Here is a 26683-nt window from a genome sequence, read left to right on the forward strand (position 1 = left end):
AGAGAAAGGAGCATCCTTGGGGGTGGGGGGGAGTACACTTCTGGAGTCAGCTTTCCTCAGTTTAAACTTGCCTCCCAGGGATTTTAGCTGTGAAACCTTGGCCAAGTCACTTTATGTCTATTCTTTATTTGGTTTATCTTTCATTTGTAAATGAAAATTAACAATAGTGCCTACCTCTTTAGGGTTGGTGGAGGGATCAAATGAGATTATCCCTGTAAAGTGGATGGCACCTTCCTAGTATAGATTAAATCCTCAATCAGGGGTCACTGCTGTTGCTATTGGCAGCAGTGGAATTGTCTCTATTATTGCTCTTCACGCTTTCACTTCAAGGGGCAGGAAGGACCCAGTGCTAGTGTGTTTCAGGAGATTTTGTTGAGTTTCTTGTGCTCACCATCTCTGTTGGGCTGCTGTGCAGCCATTCGGTTTCCTCCCGCTCTTAATTATTCTCCCCAAAATGTACTTTCTCAGCAGCAGTAGAGAGATTGAATAGGATAGTCAGGATCCTCCTTGGCTCTTCTTCACAGATGCACGCTGCTGTCTGTCAGGTCTGTCAAATGACCTTATTTCTTGTGCTTTTGCATGGAAGAGTTCTAACGGATCCTGTGGCCTTGTGTCCTTCAGGTTCTGTTTTTACTTTGGCTTTCTTTTCTTTTTCATTTATGTCCATTTTCCCCCTTTGATTTTTGAAATAACTTTTGAGCCATGGTTCTTTTTCTAAGATCAGACTCATAATGTGAAACCAGTTTTTTTCTTAGCTACTGTCCCCCATCTTGACTTGCTAAGTCAGACTTTTTTCTCCAAAGGTTTTTATAAGAACTGCCATGTAGAGAGTAGGTGCTGTGATTTCTAAATCTCATAGGATCAGAATAAGTGAGTGTAAGAAGAAAAAGGATAACATTTTAGCATCATTGCACTTGGAATTTTAGAGATAAAAGTGACACTGGTTTTTAGATAGTCCAGGTTTCTAGCTGAAGAAAAATACATTCAAGAGAAGTAACTTGTTAAGTTCACATAGCTAATTATGTCAGTGCTTTTCCACTAAATCACACTTCTTAGGCATTGCTATGCTGTTTAGCTGCAGAATCTTAAGATTTCTGGAGTTCTGATTTTTGAAGCAGCAAGCATAAATAGTTCCTAAAAGCTCCAAATGTGTTCATGCCCGTCAGGAAATGACTCACCTTTTCTTGTATTGTTCCAGAGTTCATACTGGCTAAAATTAGCCCAAGAAAGTTTGGCACTGTTCCCAATGAATTGGATGGAACAAAAGATGGTGTATAAAGCTCTTTAGCCCAAAGCCTCACTCCTTTGGCTCTCTGATAGTGGTAATTGAGGTCTCTGTAAGTGGGCAACTGGTAGTATTTACCTTCCATCTTAAAAGAAAGTGACATCTAAAAGGGTAGGCTGAGTTAAGGAAATGTGAGCTCACTAGCTAGCTTTTTGCTCTGATTCCTTAAATTATTCAGTCTCCCTGCAAAGGATTTTTATCTAAAATAGCCCACTTAGTGGGCAGTGCTTTGCTCAGAGATTTCATTGCAGGGATTTAGTTTAACTTGTCTCCTGTTTTTCTGCTGACTTTTCCCTCTCCAGCAGTCAGTGGGCTCTGTGCAGTTGGAATTTTTCTCTGTATTTACTTGTCTTTATGGATTATTATTGTGTGTTAGAATCTGGGAATGCTTTACTGGAGATTTTTTTAAAGGTCATCCGTATTGGTTCTTAATCAGAGGCAATGTGCTGCCCAGGTGGCTTTGGAAAAGTGAGGGGTTTTGGTAGTCAGTGACTGGGTGAGAATACTGAAATTTAATAACATTAGCCACAGATGCTAATCTTCTGCAATGTGCAGGGGAATCCTGCACCATGAATTGGGCTACCCAAAAGGCTATTGTACTGCTGTTGATGAACACTGAGAGCCTGACTCTTCTTATTTCATGGAGGCGAAATGAGGGTTCTAACGAAGTTTGTCTTAGGTGACGTAAGTAATTAGATGTGAAGCACAGCCTAGATGGAACCCAGCTTTTATCCTCGTTTATAGTGCCTTTCGCTATTCACATGGCATCCTTAAAAACTTTCCTGAGATCTGTTCTGGAGACGACACTGTTTTAAAAAAAAAAAAAATTGTTTATGTGTGTGTATATAAATATACCTATATTTAGATGTGTATGTGTACAGGTGTGTGCATAAATAATAGTATATTTCCACAGCAATGCTGATGGGATAAAAGCTACCGCACCAAGGAATTTTTTAAAGTAGGTTGATCTGAAATAGCAGCTGGTATTTTTAGTGAGTTTGAGTATTTTCTAGTAAGTAATTAATATGTTTGAGTGAATTTGACCAAGGGAGAAGTTTGTGGCATGGGTGTAGGTCAGCCTTAAGATTCACCTGAAAGAATCTGGGACAGAAGAGTTTTCCCCAATAGAATTGGAAGCTTTGAGTCTCTCCGTGTGAGATTTGACCACGTTGGGATTAACTGAATCTCATAAAAGGACCACCAAAACAAACAATCTAGAACTTTTAGGCCCAGTATGGCAATATGTCAGCTTCTACCTAGATGTAGAGAAGCAGGCTTTGAAGAAAGGTCAGGCCCAAAATGCCAGCGTTTGTTTGCTGAAACTTAAAGAAGCTATCAATGAGAAATTTGTTAGGAGGAGAACAGCTTTATCCTAACTGGGGTGTTGAATACTGTAGTGAAAAGGACCTGAAGTCAGAAGACTTAAATTCAGGCCAGTTTTGTACTTGGGCCCTTAAGTTAGCCTATTACTCTCTCTGGGTCTCTGTCTCCTAATCTGTTACCCATACATTTTTGTTGTGAGGATCGAATGAGAGAATAGTTGTGATGTGGTGTCCGCTGTAAAATGCTGTATGCATACAGGCATTCTTATTTTTTTTCTAGGAAAAGCCAGCCAAAGTCAAAGTGGAATTGGCTCCTGGTATCTCCTCCAGAGGCTCGGTGGTTAAAAGAAATCAGCAGCCTGTCAACACTGAGCAAAACTCCCCTAAGGAAAACGCCTCCAAACTGACTCTGGAGAACTCAGAAGCTGTAAGCCAGCTCCTAAGTGTAGCTCCTCCAAGAGAAGTGGGTGAGGAGAATGAGTGGGAGGAAGTGATCATCTCAGATGCCCATGTTTTGGTCAAGGAAGCTCCTGGGAATCGTGGTACGGCAGCCACGAAGACGCCGGTGGTCAAGAGTGGTGTGCAGCCTGAGGTCTCTCTGGGGACAACTGAGAATGACAGTCCTGGACCAGACATACCACCACCAGCTGAGAGGACCAGCACCTCCAGTCCTCTCCCTGCTCCTAAGAAGCCTACAGGGTAAATTAATGTGCTCATATATTATAGGATTGTATTTAGAATAGCAGGTTGGGAAATGCTCCTTGTTTTATCCTATGTTCTTAGAGCATTCCTAAGAGGGAGGAGTTAACCCAGTTAATGGTTTCTATTTTAGAGATACAGAAACCAAGGCCTAGAGCCATGGAATGATTTGTCTTTCCTCTTACACTCAGCTATCCCTGCTTTGCTGTTAAATTCCTGTACATCTCTTCTTGTCATTTTCTCTGAAGCAGTTATTAGGGTCCTGCTGGTACAGGCTGAGGGCGGTGTTACAAACTAGTATCCAATCCTGGATACTAGATTTGGAAAAAAAAAAAAAAAACACCTTATTAAGACATCTTATTAGCATGATCCCTGTCCTGGTGGTCAGAGAATTCAGTTTCGGTTGTGATCTGTCTCTGACTTTGGGCATTGTCCCTTCATGCCCGTTTGATCTTGGGCATTGTCCCTTCATGCCCATTCTCTCCTGAAAAATCTTGAGTTGGGTATTGAAAGATATCTAAAATTTAATGGCTGACCTTAACAGCCTGAACAAGATTGTGTGTAAAGCATGCATAGCCCAGTGCCTTGCAGATAGGAGGAGGCCCATAAATATGGGCTATTTTTCCTCCCCTTCTCTCCTTAAAGGCCTGACCAGATTTTTCATGTGGCCCCTTCCCAGAGGCGATTGTGGTCTTATGACTAATGGCCCTTATGGCCCTTATTTGTTTATATCAGTGGTTCTCAACAGGGAACACTTTTGCCCCCAGGGGACATTGAGGCAATGTTTAGAGGCATTTGGGGTTGTGACAGCTGTGGGGGAGGAGGTGCTGCAGGTATCTGGTGGGCAGAGGCCAGATGTGCTGCTAAACATCCTGCAGTGCACAGGACAGGCCCCGACAAAGAATTAGCCTGCCCAAAATGTCAGTAGTGCCAAGGCTTAGAAATTCTGGTGTATATTATTTGATTTAAAACATTTTATTGTTGAATAGGAAATATATTCACATGGTTCAAACTCAAGAGATAAAAACTGAAACAAATCTCTCTTCTAGTCCATCCTTCACTCCCACTTCCATTTTCCAGACACAGCATTCCCACCTTCCTGTGTTTCTAGACAAGTTTTATACACATACTACATATGTGTGTATGTATACATGTGTATGTGTATGTATATATTTTTTCCTGCCTTTTTTTTACACAAATGGTAGCATAACTTACATACTTCTACATCTTGCCTGTTTTTATTTAACAGTATACTTCAGGATGGTTCTGTATCCTTAGAGAATGAAGCCATGCAGTTTAGACCTTTTGTTTTGGACAAGTGAGTCACTTGGCAAATGTGTATTGAGGCCCTTTATGATGTAGCCTGTGCTCAGCGCCGGGGCTACAAAAAAAAGTGTGGATTTTGTTCTGCAGGGTCTCTTAGCCGCCCTCACAAGGGAGACTGATAAACTTTAAATACTAATTGGAGGCAGATCAGATAGTATAACTACAATAGCTGTTGGTATTCTGCATTGTGGGTACTATTTTGTGCTTTTTTATCTTCATAATGACCCCATGAAATATATGTGTAAAGCCTGACAGTTTACTACACTATCCCTTTATTAAAATGCTATTCGGAGATTGTACTTCGGTTTTCTTCCCCTTGGTCTGGAATTTTTAGATTTGCCTTCTTGTTTTTTTTTCAGAGTTGACCTGCTCACCCCTGGGGCCAGAGTCCCGGAGCTTAAAGGCAAAGCTCGGGTCAGACCCTCATTACTGGCTGCAGCAAGACCCATGAGAGCAATTCTCCCAGCCCCATCTAATGTGGGCCGAGGCAGCGGCATGGGACTGCCCAGGGCCAGGCAGGCCTTTCCCCTGAGTGGTAAGGGGCTGGGACAAACCTGGGAGTGGAGAGCTGTCCAATGGGAAGGGGACAGGAGTGGGAGTTGTTGAGAATGGACTTGAGAGACTTGGGGAGACTCTGAATGCACTTAAGTCACCAGTTTGGCTCCTGATTGTCTCAGATAAAACCCCTTCTGTGAGGACTTGTGGCCTGAAGCCAAGCACGCTGAAGCAGCTGGGCCAGCCAATCCAACAGCCATCTAACACCAGTGAGGTGAAGGTAAGACCCGTTCTCCAGAGGTGGGGCTTTCTGGGAGGCCTGCTGCTCTGAGAACAGGACTTCTATTTAGTGTCTCAAAGCCATAGGCAAAAAGCCTGTTCTTACACTGTTAGACTTCTGGAATGAAGTTGAGCATGAATGAGTTATTTATTTTTAGTTAAATTTCTTTTCTTGTTATAAAATGAATGCGTGTTTTTAAACCTTTAATTTAGAAATAATTTTGAGGGGCGCCTGGGTGGCTCATTCGGTTAAGCGTCTGCCTTCGGCTCAGGTCATGATCCTGGGGTCTTGGGATCGAGCCCTGTGTCGGGCTCCCTGCTCAGTGGAGAGCCTGTTTTTCCCTCTGTCTGCTCCCTCCACTTGTTCTCTCCCTCACTCTCTTAAATAAATAAAATCTTAAAAAAAAAAAAGTTTTGAAACTTAGGGAACAAATTGCATTGCAAGAGTAAAGATAGTACAAAGAGCAACCATGTACTTTTTATCCGTAGTCACTTATTGTTATCACCCATTTTGCTTTGTCATTTGTCCTCCTGTGTGCTTCTAAAATACAGGTAGTTTAAGGGGAAGTTACATGTCTTTTGGCTTCTTAATACCTCAGTGTGTATTTCCTAAGGAGGGTATTCTGTTACTGACACGTTGATACAATACTTCAGTCTGTCATTTGCATTCCCATTTCATCAGTTTTACCCAGTTATGGCCTTTATAGCATTTTTCCACTCCAGTACAGGATTCAGTCTAGGATTAGATAATTGCATTGAGTTGTCTTATTTCTTTAGCCTCTTTTAAAAAAAATGAATGCATGGTGGTTATAGAAGATTCAGGTAAGGCAGAAAGAAAGAAAGTCCCTTGTAATCCTGTCACCCAGAACTAACTACTATTGGCAGTCTGCGCCCATTCAGCCTTTAAGTCCTTTCCTGTATTTGTGTGTGTTTTTTAATAGGATTTTTTAAAACCAAAAAACATGGCTCTTATTCCACATTCTGGTTTGTAGCCAGTATATAATCCATTCAACTTAATGATAGAGTTATTAGAGGCTTCCCAGGTGCCAGAAATTCAGTGTATTCAAGCACACTTGCTCTTAGGTTTTTTGTTTTTTTAGTTCTTTTTCCATATGTGACTAGAATAGTTATGATCAAAATTCCCTAAATCAGCATTTTATTTACTAGACCTCTTTTTTTGGGTCATGACCCTCAATAACACATTTTTACATCACAGCCCAGTAAACTTATCCATACCTGTATACGTAAAAAGTATAAGGAAGCTATCTATGCCTTTATATATATGTAGTCACTTTGCTATTTTCCATTTTGCAAAATGCTCGTTTCAACTCATTAATTTCACAACCCCTCAGTGGGTTGCGACCTGTAGTTTGGAAACCCTGTTAGACCAAATTGAAATAGGAAAATCAGGCTGAGGGCAGCTGCTTAACCAACTGAGCCACCCAGGTGCCCCAAACATTGGAAAATTTCATAGATGGTGGTAAAAGGGAAAACAGTCATGATCTTCCTCTCACCCTGTGACATTTTAGTGAACAGTCTCTCAGACTTCCTTCTGTGCCAACATTATTCAACCACATATTTGCATGTATAACCATCATGAGCTTTTCTCACTTGGTATTAGTTGTCCATCTGATTCACAGTGTTTCTAACATGCAGTGTTAGAAGCTGCACAGAGAGTGTGGCAGCCCTGGACTTGGAAGTGATACTCAACCTTTGGTGGGCTGGTGATGCTGGCTAGCATCCTAGAAGGCTCACATGGAGCATAGCTCTACACATTCTCTTGGGAAACTATCTCCTCAAGCTGTTTCAGGACATAGGACCTCAACAGTTTGAGGTTTTAGATAAACCTCAATTAGATAAACTATCTAAACCCTTAGATAAACTAAATCACTTGTTCTGATCCACAGCTCTCAAACGGTCCGGCCAGTAGGACATCTCAGGTGAAAGTTGTAGAGGTCAAGCCAGATATGTTTCCTCCATACAAGTACAGCTGCACTGTAACGCTGGTAAGTGTAGCCAGGTGATGGGCTGACATGGAAGTGGTTTTGGTTTTCTGGCGGAGGGTGAGTAGAAGTCTGAGGGAGGTGGGGAGTAGTAGTTCGGAGTGATAGTAGGGTCAGGGATAGATCATTGGTCCTGAAGAGGCCATCACTGATACCAATGATAGCTGCTGGGTGAATCAGCTGGGTTTTTCCCAGACGAGATCTATAGAGTGCAGGCCAGCTGAGACCTGGATATTTCTTGGAGAGTAATTGGAGATGAGAATCTAGTCCAGCTTTAGCATTCAACAGTCTTTGGACCTTTTATCCTCAGAAGTGTTTTCCACAGATAAGCTTGAGAAAATTGTATTTATCCTCCTTAACACAGTCACATTCAGTACTGGTATCTCAAAGCATTTGAGAAGTGCTTTGGTAAAACAACTTTGTTTTGCTTGGCATTTCCTACCAAGGTTTTCCCTTCCCACCCACCTTTTATTTTTAACACTACATGTGTTATCCCAGTAAACAAATGTGTGACTCTGGGGTCATCCTTTAGCAGGGTAAGCCACATGGAACAGTAGAATAAACACTCGAAGGACTTAGTCCAGAAGTGGTTCTGGCTCTGCCGCCAGCATGCCACATGACCTTGGGCAAGGCTCTTTGCTTCTCTGGTCCTTAGTTTTCACCATCTATAAAGTGCTGCATCATTTTGGATATCATGTTGGGGCTTTTCTTGCTCTTAATATTCTCTAATTTTGTTGATCCTTAAGGTACCAGTTAGCCAGGTACCTTTTGGCAGGTTCTCTGGCAGAGCTGAGTAAGATACACAGATTTTGAGAGAGCAGCTGGATTTTTGAAAATTTTTACCAGATAAAGGCAGACAGGTGCAGAACCATTCATTCATTCAAAAAATATTTCCTGAGCACCTGCCCTGGCCAGGCCCTTTGCTGGGGATTTCGTAGTAACAAGACAGCACAGTATGGTGGATTAGTGCATACTCTGGCCTGATCCTTAAGGAGAATATCTCCTTTATCCTGGATACCTGCTCAGTTTTCTTTCCCCAGAGACCTAATTACTATTGCCTTCTCCATGCCGTCTGTACCTTTACTTCCCTGTCCCTTTGGCTACAGGAGGCACTAGGGTTACCATCTGGGGGAACTTTCAGGACCTTTCTCTTTGGCTGATTAGATAGCAGCTTGTCGTAGGAGCCCAGATGTCGTAGGAGCCCAGATGTCGTAGGAGCCTAGATGGCGTAGGAGCCCAGGGTAGTGCAGAGGTCACGGTTGTCTTCATGCAGGGCATGGACTCTCTAGTTCACCACAGTATCCAGCACTCTGTTAGAAAAGGCCTGCTTCACTCTGCTGGTGGCCTGGACCCTGAAGGCATTTGAATTTCTGACCCTTAAGAGTCCACTCGTTTCACAGATGGGGAGGAGGGACTTGCCAAAATTACACAGGCTGTAGTACTTTGAAAGGGGATAACCGCAGAAAAAGGATCTTGTTCCAAGGCTTTTTGGAAGTTAGTCTGCATGTACTTTTGCAGTTGTCACTCTCACCTTTGACTGATAGCTGGTCATCCTGGTTTTTTACTCTGCCCAGGTGTAACTTTTGTGGAATTAAATATTGGTCTTACTTTTTTAGGATTTGGGCCTGGCTACTTCAAGAGGCAGGGGAAAGTGCAAGAATCCCTCTTGTAACTACGTCTACACCAACAGGCATAAACCACGGATTTGTCCCAGTTGTGGTTTTAACCTTGCCAAAGACCGAACTGAGAAAACCACCAAGGCTCTCGTGAGTTCCTTCCCTAAACACATCCCGTCACCTTTTGTGAGCTCTGTTGGTGCACCTGTTTTAGTAGAAATAGAAAATGATTTCTTAGTACATGATAGTGGTTAGAACATCAGAACTGTAACCAGTTGTTAAGTTCTTAACCTAGCCTTCTTCTCTCTGGGCTTCCTTGTCTTCTTTGTTAAGTTGAGAAGGTTGGCTAGGTACCTTAATCTCTGAAAACCTTCTAGCCCAGTGGACCAAGAGTTCATTCCCCAAGGTGAATGGGAACACAGGCTTTAAAGAGAATTCTGAAGAAGAGAGGGATGGAAGGGGGGTTACATTATTTTAGATCTGAGACCTGGTGGAGGACCTGTAAATAGTGTCGTGGTATGTGGAGAATGCCAACCCTCAGACTTTGTAGATTAGATCACTGCTTCTCAGTTTCCTTGCAGAGCTTTTGGCTCAACACAAAGCTTTACTTCTAGCAGTCTTGGCAAATCTCTCTGAAGTTGGACCAAGCTATTTGGATAGTAAAACACATTCCACTTGGCTCCTTAGGACTTGTTTTTTATTTATCAGAACCAGGAAAAATGGGTATCTTTAGAGGTCCTGTGAATTTCTTTAAGCGAGCAGAAAGATACAGCACCTGAGGCAGCAGATGGAATGACTAGGATGAGGGTAAGAAGACAGATCTCCCTGATCTGCCTTTGGGGGAAAAGAGGATGGCATCCAGAATAGGTCAGGATCCGAGGTGGAGCCTGGCCACTCCAGGTCTAAGCTGGACTTTGCAAGGTGGGCAGGATTTGGATGGAAGGGGAAGGCATTCCATACTCAAGGATAAGCAATGGCAAAAGCAAAGAGCTGGGGAGGGTGTTCCAGTCACCTAAAAGAGGATATGTAGGGAGGAATACAGAAAATAAGGTACAAAAGGCACATTGGGGCCGTACTGTGGAAGATCTTTAATGCTAAACCGGGCAATTTGTTTTTTAGGCCGTAGGGTCACATTGAGGCCCATGATTTGACAACATTCTGTCTTGACTCCCGGTGACACCACAGTCTCTTTTAGGGCAGGTGTATCTATTTTGCCATACCATCTGACCCTGGAGTGTGCATAATCAATGTGTTGATCAGTGATTATAGAATGGAATTGAGTTCCGTATAGATAGAGGCTCTGAACATTCCTTTCTCCTATTTGATTGTAGCTGTTGGTGTGGTTTGCAGTATGGAAATGGATGTTGGTCCCTAGATTTAGGATAATGAAGTGACCTAATTTTCCACGTCAGACAGGAATGGTCTGGGGACTTCTAGCCAATTGATTTCAAATCCTAGTCTTTGAAATTTATATTTATATTCTTCTGTCTTTGGCTGATAGCTGCCTACCCACGGGACACTTATCTTCTGACATTCTGTCACCTTTAACTTCCTAAATTTTAGAGAAATAAAATGTAATTACTGTTTTTCATAAACTGAAACACTGGTCAGAGACCCTGGGGACCTTTGTGTGTGGTGCTCTTTGGGGCCCCCTGGTGGCCATATGTTTTCTGTGCCGCTTGTCCTTGGCTGTAATTAAGACTATAACCTCTCTGGGCAGGAATGGTCTTCGTTCCTTTCCATCTTTCATCTGTGGCTCAGAGCAAAAGGATATAGTATTCCTGTCAACTCTTCTTCCAGTCCATGGTTCAGCATAGTCATGACTGGGAACACACTATCTACGAGGGCAAATCCTAGTGTCAGTCAGCTCTCTGCAGCCATTCATTCATTCTTTCAGCAAGCATACATTGAATGCCTACCATAGGTCAGGTCTTTGGAGATACAAAGATAAATAGGATATGGTCCCTTCCCTTGAGGCGCTCACAGTCTAGTGGGGGAGAAAGATAGGTAGCCAAACTTACAGATAATGAGACCAAGAGTTGTTGTAGGTGTGCAGAGTTACTAGAAAGTTCCTTTTTGTTATTTAGCAGTTAACTTCTGCAAAGCAACATGTAATATGTCCAGCAAATATGAATTAGCATTTTTGTGTGCCCTTATGCTGGTATTGGGAATCTGTAAATAAGCAGGGACCTTATCCTCACCAGAGATGGGGGAATAGTCTGACCAACTGTGAGTCAGTGAATTCTGCAGTAAAAGAATGGACTCTGGGAGCATGAGGGAGGGAGGGATTCCTGCTGCATTTGTACAGGGATTGTAAAGGATCTGTTTTTAATGAGCGTTTCAGAACCTTGTTCCTGAAAGCCTCTGACTGGTGTCTAATGTAGTTCCCTTGTACCCAGAAGATAAAAGTGTTAAAGAGAAATACTTGAAGCAGTACAGATCGTTGTTTACATATCAAAACTACCATTGATAGAGCTTTCATTGCATCCCCAGTACTGTGCTAAGTGCTTTACTTGCAATATTTTATTGACTCTGTACAACAACTCTAGGAGATCACTAGTATTTTCATCCTTTATTTCATAGGTGAGGAAACTGAGGCTCAGAAAGATAACTAAATCGCTTTGGTTCACACATGTATAGTTGTTACATGGCATGTCCAAAATTGAGACCTGGGTGTGTTATTCTCCAAATCCCATCCCTGGTGAATGGAAGCTGACTCTTGAAACTATTACCAAGCAGTGTGTGTCATCCTCTCGTTTCACTGAGAGAGAACCTAGCACCAGAGAGAGAAAGCACCTGCGTTGAGTCACACAACGAGTTACTAACTGAGCTGGTTCAAAGCCTAGGTTTCCCCCCACTGTACCATGGCTGGGCCCATCCCTCTGTCACTTGCAGCCTCTCCGTGTTTTAGCCCGAGGCTGGTGGTACCCTGGGTGCTGGCTGATCCTTCAGTCCGCTCTCTTCCCAGGAGGTCAACTCACCTCTCCCAGATGTGCTGAGTGCCACAGAGCCGCTGAGCCTGGCCCAGAGAGAGATCCAGCGCCAGTCCACGCTGCAGCTGCTGCGCAAAGTCCTGCAGATTCCTGAGAACGAGTCAGAGCTGGCCGAGGTTTTCGCCCTGATTCACGAACTCAACAGCTCTCGACTCATTCTGTCCAACGTGAGTGAAGAGACAGTCACCATCGAGCAGACCTCTTGGTCGAATTATTATGAGTCTCCGTCCACGCAGTGCCTACTCTGTAGCAGCCCATTATTCAAAGGGGGACAAAAGTAAGCACCCCTTTGAGATTTACCCCGTCCCCAGCTGCCCTGTCTTCCTTGGCCCATATTGCCCCTTTCAGACAGCTATAAAGCTATAGCCTTTGAAGGTGTTATTCTCTGCTTCTCTTAGGTTTCCTTTGCTTTTGAACTGCTAAAGTAAAATAATAATAATTCGTAATCGTCTATTATTTTTAATGAAAAATGCCTGAAAGTTATTGTCACCAAGTTAGGATTTTATTTACATCTGGACTGCCCAGCATAATGCTTGGATTTGGGAGTTCAGGGGGATTGGTTAAATTGGGTAATAAATTAAGAGTTACATTAACTTCAGGGGTGATTCCACAGACCTCATTCCAACAGAGTGGGAATACCCACCTAGAAAACCTTGGAACGCGAGCCCCAGCACCTTCATTTGCCTACTGCATTAGTCTTGAGAATTTTGCCATTGATCACTGAGCCCTGGGACTGCATTAAGTTGATTTCCCTTCTGTTTTTCTGTTGGTGATGTTTTGGTACTAGCTCCCTGGCTGGGCCCCAGGAGTGCTGGCTGCTGACAGCCAGCCGGCTGCAGGTGGTGACTGCCCAAGTGAAGATGTGCCTGAACCCTCATTGTCTGGCCCTGCACAGCTTCATGGACATCCATACAGGTGCGTGTCAGCCTTTCTTCCCTCGGAGGGCCCCAAAGCAGGCTTGGGCACAGCCTCTGGGGGTTAGACCTTGCTCCTTTGAGCACTGGGCTTTCTCTCAGATGGGGCTTCTGAGAAAGGGGCAGTTTTTCCTTCTGGATGTCTTAGCCCCAGAAGATGATGTTTATCTATCAAGTGTTAGGACTCTCATATCTGGGATCTTTAAACAAAGTTCATTGCTAAATAACAAATCCTCATTGTGGAAGAAATGGAACATGCTGACAAGTATAAAGAAGAAACTGAAACCTGTAGTAATTGTGCTGCCATGAGATAAACACTTAGCATTCTGCTCTTTAATCTTTCAGATGTGTTTTTATCCATACAGAATATAAGGCTGTAGGAAGTTTATGGGTTTATAGTTTTTCTTTCGACAGAAGTGGGATTGTGCTGGGTGTTATTTTGGAATATTCCTTTTAAGTTTAGCAGTGTATCATGGGCATCTTCCTGTGCCAGCAAGTGGAGAAATACATGACCATTTTTAAGGGGTGCATGGGACTCCATTTTAGAATCCTCCTTGTAATTAACTCATGGTGTGCAGGCCTTAATTATTTCCTTTGGGCACGTGCTCCACACGGAATTGCTGCGTGTTCACCCATCCCCCCTAAACATTCATCAACGCCAAACACTACAGAGCATTCACCATGTGCCAACAGTGTCAGAATTTGGATCTTGAATTTCACGTGTAGAATTGAGTGCTGAAGATTAAAGAGTATCTGTTACTCTCTTTGTCTTCAGAACCTTATGGTGCCTTGTTTTGAATTCATGCTCTTAATGTCTTATATTGCCCAATTGGAATTGTCCTATTTTATGGTCTTGCCAATAGTTAATGAGAACGCCATTTCCCTGCAGTCTGTCTAGGCCAGTAGTACCTAGGATTAATATATTTTTTTTAATTTTACCTTTACTTTTAAGTTTACATACAGCAAAATTTACTTTGTTGTTTGACAGTTACGTGAGTTCTGACAAATGCACCGAGATGTTTAACTGCCACCGCAATCAATAGAACAGTTCATTGCCCAAAACCTTTCTCCTGTACTGTGCCCTTGTAATCAAACCCACCCCACACCCCTAGCCTCTAGCAACCATTTGATAATGTTCTTCATTCCTATAGCTCCATCTTTCCGGAATGTCACTCATGTCACAGTATGTAGCATTTTTACAAAATCATTTTTAAAAATGAGGGTTTTTTTTTTAATTTAAGTATAGTTGATACACAGTGTTTGTAGCATTTTTTTTTTTTTAAGATTTTATTTATTTATTTGACAGAGACAGCAAGAGAGGGAAAACACAAGTAGGGGATTGGGAAAGGGAGAAGCAGGCTTCCCGCTGAGCAGGGAGCCCGATGCGGGGCTTGATCCCAGGACCCTGGGATCATGACCTGAGCCGAAGGCAGACACTTAACTGAGCCACCCAGGCGCCCCTGTTTGTAGCATTTTAAGTGAGTCTGGCTTCTTCCATTAAACGTCATGCCTTTGAAAGTCATCCATATTGGGAGCACCTCGGTGGCTCAGTCCATTGAGCGTCTGACTCTTGGTTTTGGCTCAGGTCATGATCTCAGGGTTCTGGGATCAAGCCCCATGTCAGGCTCCGGGTTCAGCATGTAGTCTGCTTGGCATTCTGCCCCTCTCTCTGCGCCTCCTCCCACTCATGTGCACTCTCTTTCTCTCTAAAAAAAAAAAAGAAAAAGTCAAGTCATCCATATTGTTGCATGTATCAATAGTTCCTTCTTCATGTTGAGTAGTTTCCCATTGTGTGGAGTACCACAATTTGCTTATCTGTTCACTTGTTGAACGACATACGTGTTGTTAGCAGGTTTTGACACCTATTAAGAATAGAGCTGCTGTAAACATTCACATACAGGCTTTTGTGTGAACACAAATTTTCATTTCTCTTGGGTGAATACTGAGGAGTCAAATTGCTGGGCTATATGCTAAGTGTAGGTTTATTTATTTATTTATTTATTTTTAAAGGAATTGCCAGACTGTTAGGTAAATGTTTGTACCATTTTGCAGTATCTCCAACAGCGAGTGAGAGTTCTGTTTTGCTCCATTTGTGAGCACTTGGTACTGTTTATTTTTTTCGTTCTTGTTTTTCTTAGCCATTCTGATGGTTTTATGAAGTGGTACCTCATTGTGGTTCTGATTTGTATTTCCTCGGTGACTGATGATATTGGGCATCATTTCATGGGTTTATTAGCCACCCATGTGTCATCTTTGGTGAAATATCTATTCCATCTTTGGCCTGTTGAATTGGATTGTTTTCTTACTGTTGAATTTTGAGAATTTTTTTTTTTTTTTTGAGAATTCTTTATATATTCTGGATCCATAAGTCTTTTGTCAGATAAGTGATTTACAGATGTTTTCTTATGGGCTCTGGCTTGACTCTTCATTCTCTAAGTGGAATCTTCCACAGAGTAGAAGTTCTTAGGACAAAGACCACTTCATCAGTTGTTTCTTCTAGGGATTATGCTTTTGATGGTCTAAGGTGTCTCTGTCTAGGTGAAGATCATAAATATTTTTTCTATTTTTTTCTAGTTTTATGATTTTATGGCTTATATTTAGGTCTGTGATTCATTTTGAATTCATTATTATATAAAGTGGGAGGCCCAGATTGAGTTCTTTCTTTTCTTCTTTTGCATATGGACATCCAGTTGTACCACCATTTGTTGAAAGGTAGTCTCTTCTCCATTGAATTGCTTTGGCTCCTTTGTTGAAAAACAGCCGATCATATACGTGTGGTCTACGCTGTCCCATTGGTTTATGTTGTCTTTTCTTTTGCCAATACCACACTGGTCTTGATTACTACAGCCTGGATAGTAGGTCTTTAAGTCAGTTAGTGTCTCACTCCTCCAACCTTGTTCTTCCTGAATTGTTTTGGCTCTTTTAGTTCCTTTCCATTTCCATATAAATTTTAAAATCAGCTTCTCAGTATCTGCAGAATCCTGTTAGAATTTTAATTGGGATTACGTTGAATCTATATAGACCAATTTGTGAAAGCTTGACATGCTTAGAAATACTGAGTCTTCTAATCCCTAAACCTGTCCATCTTTCCATTTTATTAGGGTTTCCTTTATTTCTTTCATCAGTGTTTTGTAGTTTTCAGCATATAGATCCTGCACATATTTTGTTAGATTTATACCTAAGTTATTTCGTTTTGTTCCATGGTAAATAATGTGGTTCAGTTTCTAATGTTCAGTGTTAGTGTAGAAACATGATTGGGTAGACAAAACCCATTTTTATCCAGTGACCATGCTAAACTCACTTACCAGCTTAAGGAACTTTTTGTAGATCAATATTATAATTTTTTAAAAGTTTGCCAGTTTGGTAGGTGAAAACTAGTGTATTATTTCTTAATTTGCATTTCTTTGATTACCAGGAGGATTTTATGTTGTTTTTTTTTTAATATCTTCTGTGAGTTTTGTGAACATTTCCATTCTTCATTGGAATGTTGACCGAGTTCTTCCCTAGTTTATCCATTGTCTTTTACTTTGTGATTTTTTTTTTCCTGGACACAAAGGTATTTTTCTGTTTTTTTGTGGGGAGGAGGGTTTGTTTGTCTTTTGTTTTTATTTTAATTTTTATGTAATCATACTTAATCATCTCCTTTGTTGGTTTCAGCATTTGGTATCATGCTCAGAAAGGCCTTCCCCATTCCTCTATACTCTTCTTTCATGGGAGCACATATTCTAGAACTCGATTTTGTGCGAATTTGTGCAAATATAAAATTGCCCTCTTTTTTTCGTCTTAAATTGACTGCATTTAAATCCCTCCAAGTCTTTTATCTCGGGATTTGGTTAGGGGTGGCTGATTTTGTTGCTTTTGTTACATCTCCTACACATCCCTGGACTAGAGGGTGCTCCTGGCCTTTACCCACGATGCAGTTGTTGAGAAGTAGAGGAAGAGTGGGCCCTGGTGGTCATGAGTGCTGAGCTGGGCGGTACGGAGGCTTTTGGGTTTTTTGTTTGTTTTAATTAAAAATTCCTGTACGGATTTCATTGCTTGCTTTTTTCATTTAACAGTGTATTATGGACAGCTCCACGCCGGAGCATTTAGGTCTGTGTTACTCTTTTTAATGAGGTATAATTTTCTATTTTAGGAATGTACCATAATTAACTATTCCCCTGTTGCTGGATACTTAATTTGTTTCTAATTTTTTCCATTGTGGATGTTTTACAGTGAGTTTCTCTGTTGCCTCTTTTTAACTTTGCAGGTCTCTTTAATGTGGGGAACAAGCTACTAGTGAGCCTGGACTTGCTTTTTGCAATCCGGAACCAGATCAAGCTGGGAGAGGACCCCAGAGTGTCCATCAGCACTGTTCTGAAGTCGGTGCAGGAGCAGACAGGTACAGGTTGGCTTCTTCCCTTTCCCATAGTCTAGTCCTGCGTTCCCTGGGAATTTTCAGCGATGGGCTTTGGTTGAAAAAATCATCTTAGAGAAGAATCTGATAGTTTGAAAAAGAGACATTCTTGACTTCCCTGATGCACTCCTCTTTTTTAATTTTACAAATGCCAAAAGCGTGAGTCTTTCCATCCATCCAGGGACCTTCAGCACAAGGTTAAGCTGACTCTTTAGAAGTTGATCCTTTGATGATAGGTAGAGGTGGCCTCGCTGCATGTTAATTGGACTCATTCTGAATACACAGCTTCTGGAGGTCTGCTACCAGCCCCAAGGCTCGTATTGAGACTTGAAGATGGGGATCACCCTCCTTAATATTAGAAATTCTTTTTCTCCTTGCTTTCCTTCTTTCTTTTGATGCTTTTCCCTTCCTATCCCTGTAGACTTCAGTTCCCTTGCACCTTGCCTGCTGTGAGGTCAGATGGAATAAGACAAAGGTTCTAAGGTCACAGAAGCCTGTGTTTGAGTCTTGGCTCTGCCAGTTAGTGGCAGCGTGATTTTTGAGCCAGTTATCCTCTGTGTCTCAGTTTCTCCAGTTGTAAAATGGGGATGAGACTAGCTTCGGTTTCATAAAGACGTGAGAGTTAAATGAAATAATGTATTTGAAGCTGTCAGCATATGGTCTGGTGCCTAGTAGGTGCTAGCACAAGGCAGTTTTAATAACTCCAGAATTGCCCTTTGGGGTTGCCACCCGAGCCCTCGAAGGCCAGGGTGCTTGACCCTCGGGGTGGTAAGTGTTCTTGGGTGTCCTTAGGGCAGCAGTCTTGCAAAGTCGCTTTTCTTGCTGGCCACTGGCTCATCCCCAGTGGCCGCGGGGTCTTTTTTGTGACCTTCTCAGAGCTCTTGCTCTCCTTGCAGAGAAGACTCTGACCTCTGAGGAGCTGAGCCAGCTGCAGGAGCTGCTGTGCAATGGCTATTGGGCTTTCGAGTGCCTCACTGTCCGAGACTACAATGACATGATCTGTGGCATCTGTGGTGTGGCTCCCAAAGTGGAAATGGCCCAGAGGAATGAAGAAAACGTGTTGGCACTGAAGAGTGTGGAAGTAAGTGCCTCCTGGCCACCTTTAGAACCGTCCTCACACTTCTGGCAGCCACCTTCCTGCGTGCTGTCCCAGGAGCAGATGGCTCCTGTCCTGCCTGGGAGAGCCGAGTGGCTTTTTCATCTAAGGAAGGCTGGATGGAAATAGAGGCATTTGTTATTTTTCAATGAATTTATTAAACATGAAGCAGGTGCACTTTTTAGACACTTGGGACAGGGCGGTAAAAAACCTATAAAGTTTCTATGTTCATGGGGCTTGAATTCTGGTTTGGGAAGACAGGAAGCAAACATTATTATTTTTTTAAAGATTTTATTTATTTATTTATTTATTTATTTGATAGACACAGTGAGAGAGGGAACACAAGCAGGGGGAGAAGGAGAAGCAGACTCCCTGCTGAGCAGGGAGCCCGATGTGGGGCTCGATCCCAGGACCCTGGGATCATGACCTGAGCTGAAGGTAGACGCTTAACGACTGAGCCACCCAGGCGCCCCAGAAACAAACATTATTAATAATTGCATATGTTATATTAATGTCTATTGTATAGGCGGTATGTAGTAATTAAAAGTAGCATAGTAATAGTAAAGCAGGAAAGGAGAGAACAGCATGGTGGAGAGGGGGATTCCTGTTTTCTAGAGGGTAGTCAGGGGGAGGCCTCTCTGACATGGAGGCATTTGAGAAGAGATCTGACGTGCATGTAGCTTTCAGGGGAGGAGTATTCTAGGCAGCAAGAGCAGCAAAACAGGGTCTCAGGTGGGCTTACTGTGCTTGGTTAAGGAACAGTAAGGAGGCCAGTGTGGCTGGAGCACGTGAGCAGTGGCAAGAGTGGTAGGACGTGTGAGGTGCAAGTGGCTGCGGGAGGCCACTGGGAGGACTTAACACCGAGTGAGATGGAGAGCCGTGGGCAGGTTTTGAGGAAGAGTGACCTGATCTGTGACTTGGTTCTTAACTAAAAAGTGTTCACATAAAGATAATACCAAATTCAGATGGCTTCATACATTAATTCTAACAGCCAAGAAATATATGATTCTGATCATAAAAGAATGGCAAAACCAGATGTATTTCCCTACCTCATTGGATAAGGCCAGATAACCTTGAAAATAAAGCCAGACATTTAATATAAGAGAACAAATTGGAGCTGATTGTACTCATGAATATAGATGCCACTGTGCTGAATAAGATAATGGCCAGTCATATCTAACAGTGAAGGAAGTAACCCACCATGACAAGCTTATCCCAGGAAAGCAAGATTGTTTCAGCATTAGAAAATATACTAATGTAATTTGCTCCTATACAGTTTAAAGGAAAAAAACCCATATGATTATTTCAATAGATGTAAAAAGGGCTTTCATTATCATTCAACACCCTTTTATGATAAAACTCTTAGTAAACTGAGAAAATAGGAATCTTTCTTGACCTGGTACACATTGTTTTTAAAAAATCACATAGATTGCTGCACTCTCTCCCATGATCATGCTGAGAGGTCTGGTCTGCATGCATAGGCATGGAGTGCCCTGTGAGTATGCCAGTAGTAGCAGGGGGGTGGGGCTGGGGTCAGTGAGCTTTCCACCCCTCAGCTCCAGCACAGTGACTGAGAAAGGACTGAAACATCAAGTGTCTCTTTAGGCACTGGACCTGCAGCTCACCTGCTCACCACCGGGGGTGGTGCGGGCCCTCTAGAGAAAAGCTTGGATTTTCTCTGCAAAAAGATGCATTTTGGCATGGCCAGCTGAGCCTCTTAGGGATTTAATGCATATTCCTCCTTTTCTTCCCAATTAAAAAAATATATATATACATTTTGATCACATAGCCCATTTGAAGGATGGTGGTGCATAACAAGATCTATGAAAGTAAGCATAATGCTTTCTGGAGTCTTCTAAGTATTCTTTGTAGGTAAAATGACCAATAAAAAATTTTGGTTTTGTGTTGTTATCTCACCAGGAGGCTATTTCTACCCTCATTCAGATCTGCTTGTCTAATGGTAATCTAATGGCAGGGGTTTTTTATTTTTTAAGATTTTATTTATTTGACAGCACAAGCAGGCAGAGTGGCAGGCAGAGGGAGGCAAAGGGAGAGGGAGAAGCAAACTCCCCACTGAGCAGAGAGCCCGACACGGAGCTCCATCCCAGGACTCTGGGATCATGACCTGAGTTGAAGGCAGACGCTTAACCGACTGAGCCACCCAGGCATCCCTAATGGCAGTATTACTAGTGACCCAGCTAGAATTCATTGAGCATGTTACTACATATGCCAAGTTCTTACGATGGGCTCGGTGCTTGACTGACGTCTTACCCCATCCCTGTGAGATTTTTGTAGATGAAGGGACTGAAGCCCAGGGGTTTTGTTCACGCTTACCCAGTCAGGAGGGGTAGAGCTGGGGCTTGACCTTGGTCTCTCTGACTCCAGAATCTGAGCTCATAAGCACTGCCATGCTCACTAGCAACTCCTGGGACTCTGAGCCCAAGTTTTTTTTTTTTAAAAAGACGTCTAGCTGCAGAGACCATTTGGTTTCCAGAAGTAAACAGATGCCCACCCTCCTGCAAAAGCTCATGTCTCCTAGTCCTACCTGGCATCTGCCTTGTCCGATCAAGGCTCTTTCTCACAGAATGGAGTAGAATTCCCTTCACTCTCGGTATGCATGTCTCTTCTCTTCTACAGTACTAGGTATATCTTTCTAGAGACCAGGGCCTACTTTATTTTCTCCCTTTTGTGTGTGCAGCGTGGTGTGCATGGGCGGAGAAGCAGGTAGAGGGTATTCTGACGTCAGTGAGAGGAAACAAGAAGTTACTTTTAACAAAACTCACATTGGCAGTTGTCCAGGAGGAGACTGTCTGGTGGCCTCTCCCCTCAGGGACCGTATAGAGGAGGACCCCCTAGCCTGATGACCGTCACCACATCAGTCGGTGTGCCCAGCAGCACACGCGGTTGGCATTCCTTGTCCCCGTGTTTTGTGGGGAGGGCGGGCTCAGTAGCTGGGAAGCGTGGCGGGAGGGTTGTGCTGTGTACTCACAGTGCATACTAGCGTCACACGTGGTGGGGAGCACGGCTTGGCCTTTGGGACTAGACTTTAGTTCGAGTTCTAACTCTGCCCCTGCCTGTGGTAGTCTCGCCCCAGCCCCCCAGACTTGTGCAGTAGTTAAGCAGTGTCCGACGTGTAACAGGTATTCAGTGGTAGCTCCGCTTTCCTGGCAGGTCCGGGAAAGGACTTGACCAGAGGCAGATGCAGAAGGGACTGAGCGCTGTTTAGGTATTGGGGCGAGCTGAAGTATGGGGGAGAGGAATGTGGCCAAAAGGCCGTCGGGTACTAAGATGTCAGAATTGGGGGCGGGCACCCTGGCGGTGCATGGCTGTCTGATACCGCCCCCCACTTTGTTGTCCCGAGTGGATCAAGAAGGTGGGCTCTTGTGTTGCTAATACTCTGTGGCTCCTACAGTTTGATCTTTTTTATCCTGACCTTTTAGTTCACCTGGCCTGAGTTCTTGGGCCCTAGTGAGGTAAACGTGGAGGACTTTTGGGCCACGATGGAGACAGAGGTGATTGAGCAGGTGGCCTTCCCTTCCAGCATCCCTATCACCAAGTTTGATGCTTCTGTTATTGCCCCCTTCTTCCCACCACTCATGAGAGGAGCTGTGGTCGTCAACACTGAGAAGGACAAAAACCTGGATGTGCAGCCAGTACCTGGTAAGACCACCTGGTGGCTGACTTGGGTCAGGGAAGGGCCCAGGCCAGAGTTGGGAACATTTCCATGGCCAGCCAGTATGAGTGGCAGAGCGGGGCGGGGGCAGGGGCAGGCTCACGGAGAGGGCTCTTTCTAGAAGGATAATGACACGGTGTGACAAAATGCCCTAGAGGTTAAAGTCAAGGTGTAGAGTTTTGAAAAGCTGCCAGCCAACTTTCACAAAACAATACCTTTCCTTACCGAGTGGAATATATTTTGTTTTATTTCATTTTCAAAATTCTGGATATGACCCACTGAGATGATTTTATAAGTATTTAATGTGTTGTGATCCACTGGTTCTCAGACAGTGCTTCCTAACATTAGATGCTGAGGTCCTACCTCATTCTTGCTGTTTCAAGGCCCAGAAATTGGTTTTCTTTTTTAAGGCCCCCACATAGTTCACTGTGGTTAGGCAGGTTCAGGAGCACAGTGTAAAGAGAGCGTTTTTGAAATGAGACCTACTCCTCCTCGTGTTGCTGCCCTTGTGGTAAACCTCTGAGATCTTGGTTCTGAAAAACCTTAAAAGATTAAAACCTTACTCATTTTGAGGTTCTTTGCAAGGGGGTTCTGCTGGATCTCTCCCCTAGACAGTCAGGGGCAGAAAGCCAGTTCTGAGAGACTTCATGTATCTGCAGAAGTTATAAGACCTGCCTCGAGTCCACCTCCCTCAGCACATAGGGCAGTGCTCGGGGCAGAGCCTGCTTGCACTGCTTGCTGGACTTAGGCCTCGTCCCCTGGTTCTCACCCTCACACACGGACTCCCCGTGACCTCTGTTGCCTGGTGGCAGTGCCCTCCCTTCAGCAGGGTCATCTCTTGCAGGCCATGGCAGTGCCCTGGTGAGGCTACTCCACGAGGGCACCTGCAAGCTCGAGGAGATTGGCTCGTACAGTGAGGAGGAACTGCGGCACCTGCTGAGACAGTGTGGCATCCCCTTTGGGACAGAAGACTCCAAGGTGAGTGGCGGGGGCAGCAGTGCAGATAGGGACTTAGGGAGCAGGCTGGTGTCTGCTTTCTGGGCGAGATGAGCCACCTGTGACAAGTGCCTGTGTTGGACACAAGGTGCTAGCAGTCGGGGGCCTGGGAGATCGTCCACAGCCAGGTCACGATAGGTATGCGAGGCCTTTCCCTCCAGTCAGTTCTTCTGGTGAAGGTAGTGGGTCCGGACTCAGGGGTCAGGAATCCTGGCTCTCCCACTGACTGGGCGTGACCTTGCTAAGCTACCTTTCATTTCTCAGCCTCATTTTCCTGGTTTACAAAGTGGAAATAACCAAAATACTGACCCGATGAGGTTGTTGTAAGGAAGGAAGGCACTTTGCAGTGTGTGGTTATCACCTCTCCAGGCCCTTAGAGAAGGAGTGTCGTTACATCCGGGCGGGGCGGGGGGGGGGGGGGGGGGGGTGGTGGTGGTGGTGGTGTGTGTGTGTGTGTGTGTGATTTACATTATTTACTTTTCTTCATACTAACATCCTATCGAAAATTTCATGCCTCTTTTAAGTTCAGATCAAATATTAGCTTATCTTTGAAGCATCCCCTGCCCTGTGAAAAGTAGGAAGACCCCCCCCCCCCCCCCCCACCAGGCCTCAGAAGTCTGGCACCTTGATCACTGTGGCTGGCTATCTCTGGGACCTGGTCCTTTCAGGGCCTCAGAATCCCCATCTGTACCTAGAGGACATTAAGCTAGTGAGGCTCCAAGGCACAGTCTGGCCTTGATAGTTTATTCTTTCTCTTTGGGTGTTGAAGTGAGCATTTGGTGCTGCACACCAGGCCTGGTTTCTTAGCATTTACTGCTTTGTTTTTAATCTTGTCCTCCAGGAACAGCTCTGCTTCTCCTTGTTGGCCCTCTATGAATCTGTACAGAATGGAACCAGAGCTAGACAGCCCCCACCTCATCTCACAGGGGGTAAAATCTATAAGGTGTGCCCCCATCAGGTAAGGGGATAATAAGGAGTAGCTTGGGGTGAATTTGTCCATGTCAGGTTGCCCATACAGATAATCTGGCTGATCCAGCTCATTCTGTGGGAATTGGCACTTAGGTCACTGGGTGGCCTGTGGAGTAGGTCCTTATGGGTCAGATGCCACCCTTTGGACTAGGAAGGGAGCCTGGGTCATCACCAATGAGTATTAAGCACCCTTTCACATCCTGGCCCTGTGTCAGCTGTTGAGGGTACAGAGGTGAGCAGTGAAGATTCATTCTTTTCTAGTTGACCTCATTTTAGAGGGAAAATAGAGCCACCGTGGCTTAGGGCGCTAGCTTTGAAGGAACTAGACAAAGCCTTGAGATAGAAGGCAACAGAGAGGGACCTGCTGTCTGGGGCAGCCAGAGAAGGCTGAGAGCCCAGTGATGAGTTATGGAAAGAATGTTCCAGCAGAGGGAAGGGTGACCACTAAGTCTTGAGTGGGGAAGCCTGGTGAGCCCAAAAGAGGAAGGTTGGAGGGGTGAGCAGAGACCAGATCATGCAGAGCTTTGTAGGCCACAGTAGCAGTCTGGGTTTCCCTCTGAGGGTGGTAAGGGGCCTGGTGGACAGTTCTCAGTGGGAATTGGGGAGGATGTAGTTCTGATTTTGGCTTAAGGAGAGCATGCTTCACATCTGTAGAGTGCAGACAGGGCAGGCACTGGGATAGCTCTGGGAAGGTTGTGCACTATATGACAAAGCAGGCCCAGGAAGATACTGGGGTCGAAAACCCCCTGAACAGGTACTGAATGGGGGAGGGATTGCTAGCAGAGTTCACTCAGGTGCATGAGGGGCATGGCAACTGGCTGTCAAAAGAGAATCCAATTATCAGCTTCTTCAACCAAAGCTGTGTTTGAGGGACAGACTGGATGCCTTTCCTCTGGCAGAACAGAGCCTGCTCAGAGGACTGTGTTCATGTGACTGGGGACCATCTCGTGAGAAGCACTTGACCACGTGGGGCCATAAGAGTTACAGAGCCTCCGGGCTGTGATGGGCAAGCAGTATTACTAGGAGGTGATAGCTAAGACTGGTGGGGGTGAAGGTAGGGAGATGGAGACAGATGCAGGATCCCCCTCTAAACACAGAGCTCCCCCTCCCCAGCAACAAAGTGGCACCTGGGGGGCACTGTCAGTGGAGGTGTTTACTAGTCTACATTGAGGTTCCCATCTGGGCAGCCTGTCCGGGTCTGGTGGGGAGCTGCTCAAAATACAGATGCTCAGACCCCACCCCCAGAAGCTAATTCCTTGGGTGTGGGGTAGGGCCCAGGAACCTCCATCTCTAACCAGCTGTGGGCTGCCAGTGCTGTGTGGCTGGGGGTTGGAGCCCCTGGACTGGAGGGTGCTTGGTAGGGCAGTGTGGAGGGTGGGGTTTGGAATAGATGCCCTTGGGGGCCTCTCAGCCTCAATTGAAGACCAGATGCCCCCAGCTATATTCTCTCAGGAAGTCAGGGATGAACTGGCGACTTCATTTAGGGACAGAAATAGGAAGCAGAATGTGATGGTCTCTGGCAGGATGGCCATGGCTTTAGTCATGAAACCTGATTATTCATCTTTATGGGAAGAAGACTCAACTCTGTCTGCTGATTGGCTTCTTAACCCTCTGCTGTGCCCTCCATCTCCCTGCTCAGGTGATCTGTGGCTCCAAGTATCTTGTGCGGGGCGAGAGTGCCCGCGATCATGTGGATCTGCTTGTCTCTTCCCGCCATTGGCCACCTGTCTACGTGGTAGACATGGCCACACCAGTGGCCCTGTGTGCTGACCTCTGCTACCCAGAGCTGACCAACCAGATGTGGGGGAGGAACCAGGGCTGTTTCTCTAGCCCCGCAGAGCCACCTGTGGTGAGTTCCCTTCTGAGGAACTGGAAACAGTCCCACAAACTGACCACGTCCCTCCTCCTGGTTGTTTGGGAAGGCCTTCTGGGAACCATCTCCAGCATCCTTTGTCTCCACTAATATTTTGTCTTGATGCTGTGCGCCAGCATTTCCTCCACAAATGTTTACTGATCAAGCCCTGTGTGTGTAAGGCCCCAGCATGTCACTTAGGAGTGCCCAGGGTGTCCCAAACACAGGTATTTTGGAGTCACAGGGGTCGCCTTCCAGAAAAGCCTATGAAATTGCTGCACACTGGTGTACCAAAGCCCGGACCGTCAGATCTTGGGTCTGACCCTGAACGTACTGCCTGGCATACCTGTTGTGATCTAGAGGCACAGAGGCTTAGAAAACACCACTGTATCCAATCCTCTCCTTTTAGTAAAAGGTAAAGTAAGGTCCAGAGAGGGGACGTGGACTTAGCCAGTGTCGCACAGCAGGTAAGGGGCAGAGCCCTTGTCTCTGTATTTTGGTGCTTTGTACCAGACTGTGATTCCTACCAGACACATGTGCCCTTTGCTGGGAAGAAATGTTAGGCCTGGCAACAGGAAGAAGGAGGCGTCATTGTCATCACTCAACCTTTTCCTTATTCGCTGGACTCACTGGCTCTGTGAGCTTGTGCCCGGCACCGCCAAAAGGCAGCTGAGCCGCAGCGAGAGCTCCGCTCCCCACTCCCCTGCAGCCCCGGCCAGAATTGCCCAGGCATGGTAATGAGCAGTAGCAGCTCAGGCGATCCAGCATC

At 44.8% G+C, this 26683-nt stretch overlaps 1 protein-coding gene across 2 annotated transcripts in view; it reads left to right on the top strand.

Annotated features, from left to right (window-relative positions):
• Window positions 1-26683, top strand: part of HMGXB3 (HMG-box containing 3) — a 44785-nt gene that overhangs the window by 16500 nt on the left and 1602 nt on the right. The window contains exons 7-20 of one of the 2 annotated variants that reach the window (XM_032395227.1): window positions 2888-3034; window positions 3131-3306; window positions 4992-5167; window positions 5310-5407; window positions 7314-7412; window positions 9026-9175; window positions 11994-12295; window positions 12806-12933; window positions 17182-17313; window positions 18225-18409; window positions 21865-22084; window positions 22942-23075; window positions 23935-24051; window positions 25702-25911. In XM_032395227.1, coding sequence (XP_032251118.1) covers window positions 2888-3034; window positions 3131-3306; window positions 4992-5167; window positions 5310-5407; window positions 7314-7412; window positions 9026-9175; window positions 11994-12295; window positions 12806-12933; window positions 17182-17313; window positions 18225-18409; window positions 21865-22084; window positions 22942-23075; window positions 23935-24051; window positions 25702-25911 — 2274 coding nt within the window. Of the gene's footprint in view, window positions 1-2887; window positions 3307-4991; window positions 5168-5309; window positions 5408-7313; window positions 7413-9025; window positions 9176-11993; window positions 12296-12805; window positions 12934-17181; window positions 17314-18224; window positions 18410-21864; window positions 22085-22941; window positions 23076-23934; window positions 24052-25701; window positions 25912-26683 lie in introns of both variants that reach the window. The other variant, XM_032395226.1, reaches the window with a different exon arrangement.

Source organism: Phoca vitulina, unplaced genomic scaffold (assembly GCF_004348235.1).
Source record: "Phoca vitulina isolate PV1807 unplaced genomic scaffold, GSC_HSeal_1.0 scaffold83, whole genome shotgun sequence".
Classification (NCBI taxonomy): domain Eukaryota; kingdom Metazoa; phylum Chordata; class Mammalia; order Carnivora; family Phocidae; genus Phoca; species Phoca vitulina.